Here is a 7421-nt window from a genome sequence, read left to right on the forward strand (position 1 = left end):
TTACTTTTATAATTAAAATTTAATAAATTTATGAACATAAATTAATATGTTTATTATTTTTAATTTAAAATGAATTTAATAATTCTGGATCTCTTAAATGCTAAAAAGGATCAAATCTCTCTGAATACAAATTTTTCTTCAAATTTTACACTAAAAAAAATTACCCTGAAATTTAATCCCTCCCAATAAATCTCGAATTAAAATAAATCTAAACTAATTATAATAAACTTTAACATTTTAATAATTTTTACTGCCAAAATATCAAACACTGCTTCAATATTAATAGAATAAATCTAAACTAATTATAATAAAATTAACATTTTAATGACTTTTAACATTTTAATTACTTTTACCAACAAAATATCAAACACTACTTCAAATATTAGTATAGTCCCATCCGCTTTAGCACCCTCCCAATTATTGGTAAAAGTCAAATGCAGAAAATTAGTGAGTTTTTGGACCGTTTCACAAACGGCTATATTACTTATAAAGGGTCTCATGCACCCATCAATATTGTAGGCTAAATTAACGCTTAACAGGTGGGTAACACGTTACACCAGTCGCTTTGTCCCATCTACAGAGCACTGCCTGATATTTCCAATGTTATGCACAGAGTATTGTAATGAACAGGTGTGTAAGGCCTTAGCCTCATTGTACTTTTGCAGTGTTTATTAGTCTTTTCATTGCATTTTGTATGGCTGCCGTTGTCAGCTTCCCTGTATTGGGTTCCTGGAGATCCCCTTCACTGCAGTGAAGTGGAATCAGGAAAAGAGATGCAGCATGCAGGGTCACTAGTGATGATATCTCCATTGAGCAATGTTACAGTTTCTCCAAGCCTGTCTCAGGCAGCAAGTTCAAGAGAATCTGGGCTTGAGCAGTGCCAACCATGGTCTTTCACCTTCAAGGAGCTCTATACAGACATCTCGGCTTCGTTCTAATCGTGATGAGGATCACCCACCAATGCTTCAGTGCTTCAGTGTTAGAGATATTTATAACTTCTTGTTAGAACAAAACAGTCAATTGAATTAGCTCTCCTATATACAAAATTCATGGTATCCAACCATGACAACCTATTAAAAACATCCGACGAATTACACAAATCTAAGAATGGGAAATTTTATTATCATACTTCAAATGTGCCAATACTGGTCCCTTTGTTTCTTTATTTGTTATTTTTTCCTGTTATTCCCAATTTATTTTTCCTCCTACTGCCTGACTTTGAACCAGTCCAACCTGTTGGATTTATAATAACAATATGACTAGTGAATCAGCTTCAGGGATGGAATTTGAGAGCCAAGTTGTCTGTCACGGAGTGATTTGCCTATACAATATAGTTAAAAAAATTGCAAAATCGTGCAGATCTTTTGTTGAAAGTGTGAAGATGGGTGGGGTGTCTGAAACTGTCAAATTTCACAGGTGGGTCTGTTTTGAAATTCCAACCAGAGGGTCTTTGACATGGGAGTGTGTGCAAGATGGTGTTGAAAATGGTGCATTAAGCGAACATTTGGGCTCGTCTTACATCAGCCACTTGAGCAGAAATGCCTGAGGTCAACAATCATTACACTAATGTCATCTCGTGTGCCTCTAGCTGCAGAAAGCTCCACAAGCTCTTTGCATGCTGCCATGGGACGTCGCAAAGGCATGTACTGCAACCCGGAGCTTTTTGTATTCTCTTTGAAATATTTGTCATAGCATCCCATATTGTTAAAGTTGCCATCCCATAGACTCCTGACTTTCATGACCTTAGGCACATCTCCCAAAGAAATTTTCCTTGCCTTAAGTGGTGGGCTAGCATCCTCATTCCATGCTTCTCCTCCTTCGAAAAGTTCAGGAGGACTAATAGCTCCTTGCTTTTTTTCTGTGCAAATAGTCCTGACAAAGTCTACTGCCTCCTGATTAGTGACCTGATAGAAGTATTAGGGGAACAGAATCAGCTGATTGAAACAGTCATGCTTACAATTTAGATGAAGAAATACATTTAAAAAGTTCACTGTTTATGAAAGTACAGAATTCAGAGGAAAAAAAATACTTTTTTGTGAAGTGCTCAAGTCCACTACAGAATTCAGGGGAAGAAGATACAAGGGACTCCATATTGCGAGTATGTGAAGATAAAATTAACGTGTAAACACAGTCCATGAGCTTAGATGATGAACAAACATTACTAGAAGATACTTTCCTACAGGCAGGATACTTTCCTACAGTGCCCTGATTATGCAAATATACAGAATTAATGGAGAAATGTGTCAGTTCTAACAAATTTGTTGGTTTTGAGTTGGTGAAACTCTGGGTTCAAAGGTAGCTTCGTGCTTACTGGGAACGCATGTTCCCATCAAGATCTTAGATGAAGAATGTGCAATACTAATACTAAGTGCCCTGCCTAAGAAGTACAAAAGGCAGCTAAAGTTCATAGACAATTAATGGAGAAACGTGTCAGTTCTGACACAACTTTGTTTTGGTTTTGAGCTGGTGAAGACTCAGGGTTTCAAAGGTAGCTCATGTTACTGGGAACCCATGTTCCCATCAAGATTTAGATGAATAATGTGCATTACTAAAGTGCCCTGCCTACGAAGAACAAAATTCAGCTAAAATTCACACAGAATTAATGGAGAAATGTGTCAGTTCTGACAAATTTTTTTGGTTTTTTGGTGGCGCAACTCTGTTCAAAGGAATCCATACTTACTAGGAAGTTGGGAAACCACGTTCCCTCCAAGTGCCAGTTTTGAAAAAGCTCCATGAGCTCCTATTTCTAAATTGGTCCCTTTTGAATGTATGCAAAATCAAAATTACAGAGAGTCTGTTCTGAAAAATCCACTTGCAGTGTTTGGCAATTTTGTTTCTTCATAGAAAATTCATAAGAGTGCAAACTTTGAGGCCAGATTAACAAGCTTTCATGTGCCTTGAAATTGAAACGTAAGTGTGAAAGCAATTTGAAAAACTTAAGTATACCTTCTCCCAAAGGCCATCAGATGCCATTATTAAAAATTCAGAATCAGATGTAATGGGCAGCTTTCTAATCTCCGGTTCTGCTGATATCCACCGTTTCAAGTGTATATCTCCTATACTTCTCGACACAGCTAAGGTACCCTGTACTCGCCAAGCTCCCCCGTGAATATCCACGTAACCACCCTGCCACAGCCCCAAAAGTATATTAGTAAACCCGTTAAAGAATGGACGACTAGATTAATGCTGCGTCTAGCATTTGGTTGAGTCATTACCAGATTTTCAATCCTCTCCCTCTCTTCCTGCCTTCCAGGTCTATGATCACAGGTAATTGATTCAGCGTTACCATTCCTGCTGAGAACTGCCCGGCAGTCACCCGCATTGGCCACAACTAAGCAACCATCTTTTATCAAGGCAGTCACACAACAAGCCCCACTGCTTACACCCTGTGTCAAATAACTCAGTCAGATTCAATTCATAACAAGAAACTCATGGCTTCCAAAATTGCAAGCCTGAGGCTTTTGTTAAGTCAACGAGATTCAATCCTAAAAAATCAGTTTTTCCTATTTAGGCCTAAGAAATTTCCTTGCCCAACTTGTCAAGCAATGAAATAAACATGAAGAATCATTAAAAAAATGTCCGCATATTTAATGCATCAAATGGTTAGAATACCCAATTGTCCACCAATCAAATAAGCTTTAAACAAGAACCCGTACTACACTCAAATATTGCAACCTCTATGACTTTACCTGCTCCAAAAATTCTTTATCTGTTTCCAAGTACCCAGCTTTAACTGCCTGCTCTATCTCACAATCTTCTTTTTCTGACTTGAGCATCAAATCCACAATCTTTTGTTCAAGTTTCTCAGCAACAAAATCAGCGGCTCTACGACCTCCGTGTCCGTCATACACACCAAAGAAAGCCTGAAAAACCCAACAGTACCCCATAATAGAAACCATTTAGGTTCGTCTCAAAACAGTTAAAAGCCAATCTGAAATATCTTTGATTGTGAATGGTCGACCTGCAAATGTGGTTCTATCTATCTAATCCAAGGTAGAACTGATGGTTTGTTGAGAACTTGAGAACTGAGGCAAGTTAAATAAAGTAACTGGATAGTCTTTTAGGAAAATAAAAGAAAATTTATAGGTGCTTTTCTGTAGGATGCTCTTCTGTTATTGCAGGACATGAATCAGAGCTGCATAGATAAATTTGCGAAGAACACTTTTAAGTAAGAGAGTAAGTAAGATCCATTACAAAAATAATTTAGAGCCGCATCAAGTCAATGCTTGGAAAAATATCCAAGTTTGGTTTGCAGAAATTTTTAATCCACTGGGATTGCTGGGACTAAATAGGAGCCTAAATGTCAGATCTGCATTCATGCATTTCAACCATGAGTCTCGCCAGTTCAAAATGATGAGAATGGCATATCTCTTTAGGTGAATATGCAGGTATGCTTCCGCCAAACACAGAAAAAAAGTAATGTAAATAATTCTCAGGTCATTGGGATCACCAAGGCTAAATAGAGGACTTCTAATCACTGGCATTATCCTCACCAGTATGATGCCCGTGTTACATAGCATAGCATGAGTAGGCCTCCCAAGTCACTGAGAGAACATGAAAACTTGTTGAATCTGAGCCCTGAGTCAAAATCAGAATCCAACCAAACTGGAATGTGGGAACCTAATAAGTTCAGAGTGTACATTTGACATATAAGTCTCACCAGACATCCATTCATCAGATACATAAGAAAAAATATTTGTGTGCGATTTGAAGAAATTTCGGGTCATTAGGATCAGCAGGGCTAAATAGAGGACTTTTAGCAGCTGGCATGGAATGACCATGCCCTTGTAAGTTGTTATGACCATGCGTACCTCCCAAGGGGCCATCTGTTGAATTTGAGCCTCAAATCTCACCAACTCAAAATCGAAATCAAATCAATCCAGAATGTGGGGAGCTAGTAAATTCAGGGTGTATATTTGAAACCTAAAACTGGGCATGCATCCATCAGATACATGTTAAAAGGTATTTACGCAATTTAAAGACTTTTCTGTTCATTACGCAGCAGAGCTAAATAAAAGATCTTTCAACGGCAATTCATTGTAGAATGTTGTCACCGGGATGGTGCCCTTGTTATACAGAACGGCCTATATAGACCCTCCAAGCGGGCAACTGTTACATTTGAGCCATAAGTCTCGCCAACCCAAACTCACAATGAAACCAGTCCAGAATGTGGGAGCATAAGAAGTTCAGGGTGTAAATTGGGATCACAACTTTTACCAGGCACGCATCCTTCAGATACATATTGAAAGGTTTAAGGATTTTTCTGTTCGTTAGGATCAGTGGGGATGAATTGACTTTTAACAACTTGCATGAATCGTCCAATCCATTCCAGAATGTGATCAGGACGGTATCCTTGTAACACAGCACGGCCCACGGAGACCTCCCAGGGGTTAGCTGTTTTTGTATTCAGTCCTCGCATATCAACAACTCGAAATCAAAATAAAACAAATCCAGAACAGTGCAGATAAGCATGCAAGGAACTTTTCTTGTAAACAGAGTTTGAGGAGAAACCTGTCTGGAAAAGCATGCGAAGGGCCATTTTTAGAAAGGGAAAATCTGCTCATAGAAATGCAGCGCACATAATATTGGAACAAACTTAACCCATAATACTACCTATTGTATTTTATCGCACTGAAAAAAGAGAGGTGCACAACAGTGCAGGTGGGATGGGGAAGCCATCAACACTTTGTATTTGTAACAGGTGTATGTAACAGTCCACTGAATCTAGACAATGTATTGGGCACAACAAAATAGACACCAGATCATACCCATGTAAAAGCTGTGTCTCTGATATGCATCTGGAGGTTACAAAGGCCAAAGATGCATATTAGACAAATGGTGGAATTTAATACATGTAACCTCAATCAGACCTGGGTCTAGATGGCAAACAATAACCACCAAACAAGGCAGCATTCATTGACAAATGTCCTGTATATATACCGGCAGATAAGAGGTATTCCACATCCAACAATGTATAATTCTGTACTGCTCAATGATTACCGATTTGGATAGGTATGTGCTAATCTAATCCATTTTCTGTCATGGATCATGGGGGTATTCGGGGCTATTTGCAGGGTGCTCCAAGTCACAAGGACCTGATAAATTAAAATTTGTAGGAGAGCCAGGATGGTGATTACAAAATAAGGTCAGAAGATGGTTTCTCAATAAGCAGAGTTAATTGTTATAGATTTCCGAAGGGCACTATGAGAATGAGGATGCAAAGTTTAAATCCCAACCATGCACATGGCAGCCTTATTTCAGATGTGAACACAGAAGAGAAACTGCAAAGCATTCAAAATCTTTCACCAGTAGCCTATAGAGTAGGCCCTTTCTTACCTGCTTATCATCACCAAGTATATTTGTAGTCACGTTGTGGGTGTCTTCCATTACTTCCTTCCGACCCTTTTTACAGTAAAAACCATAATGGTCACCTTCAAGACTAATGCTTTCATCCACAATAGCTTTCTCATTAAGGCTGATCATCTTAACCTCTCTGGGAGACTTTGGGATATGGAGCTTGGGGGGGCGTTTTCTCTTGAGTGAAGGAGAAACTGCACAGAAACTGCCATTGACCTCTGTCAAAATTCTCTCAGCCTTCTCTTCCTTCACCTTCATTCTGCCCTGAAACCTCTGTTTACCTCGCTGACAAAACACTAAACTCTGCCCCAAAACACCCACATGACGATGATCTCCCCCGTGCTTCACCGGACTGTTCTTATTCCACTGAAGCACTGGTGGGTGATTCTCATCACGATTAGAACAAAGCCGAGATGTCTGTATAGAGCTCCTTGAAGGTGAAAGACCATGGTTGACACTGCTCAAGCCCAGATTCTCCTGAACTTGCTGCCTGAAAGACAGGCTTGGAGAAACTGTAACATTGTTCAATGGGGATTTAATCAGTGGTGATCCTGGATGCATCTCTTTTCCTGATTCCACTTCACCGCAGGCCTTGAGTGAAGGGGATCTGCATGAACCCAAAACAGGGGAGTTGACAATGGTAGCCATGCATGCCATTAGTGATTTTTCTCCAAATTTAAATGACAATGAATACAATGGCAGTGATTTCTTCTCCAAATTTAAATGACAATGAATACAATGGCAGTGAATACAATAAGGCAAGGCCTTATACAACCTAGCTTTGTATAAAAAGATTCTATCTAGTTTGTGGACATCTCAGAGACCATACTCTGTGCATAACATCGGAAATATATGGGACAAAGCGACTGGTGTAACGTGTCGCCCACCCATTAAGCATTAATTTAGCATACAATATTGATGGCCTGCATGAGACCCGTTACAATTATATAGCCGTTTGCGAAACGGTCCAATAACCCAGTTTTTAATGGCGAAAGAGGGCGTTGAATAAGTATTCCACACACTGATTTTCTGCATTTGACTTTTTACCATCATTGTGAAGGCGC

General features: G+C 39.2%; 1 protein-coding gene across 1 annotated transcript; it reads right to left on the reverse strand.

Annotated features, from left to right (window-relative positions):
- Positions 1-1520: 1520 nt before the first annotated feature.
- Positions 1521-7014, reverse strand: LOC149173190 (putative protein phosphatase 2C 2). Its single transcript, XM_089426601.1, has 5 exons — positions 6337-7014; positions 3690-3863; positions 3216-3386; positions 2947-3126; positions 1521-1904 (listed from the first exon to the last, which is right to left on the reverse strand). The coding sequence occupies exons 1-5, from the start codon at positions 7012-7014 to the stop codon at positions 1521-1523; spliced, it is 1587 nt and encodes a 528-aa protein (XP_089282727.1).
- Positions 7015-7421: the final 407 nt, after the last annotated feature.

This window comes from Pinus tabuliformis, chromosome 4_2 (genome assembly GCF_031772625.1).
Source record: "Pinus tabuliformis cultivar Carrire ecotype Pingquan chromosome 4_2, CPIR1, whole genome shotgun sequence".
NCBI classification, from domain to species: Eukaryota; Viridiplantae; Streptophyta; class Pinopsida; order Pinales; family Pinaceae; genus Pinus; species Pinus tabuliformis.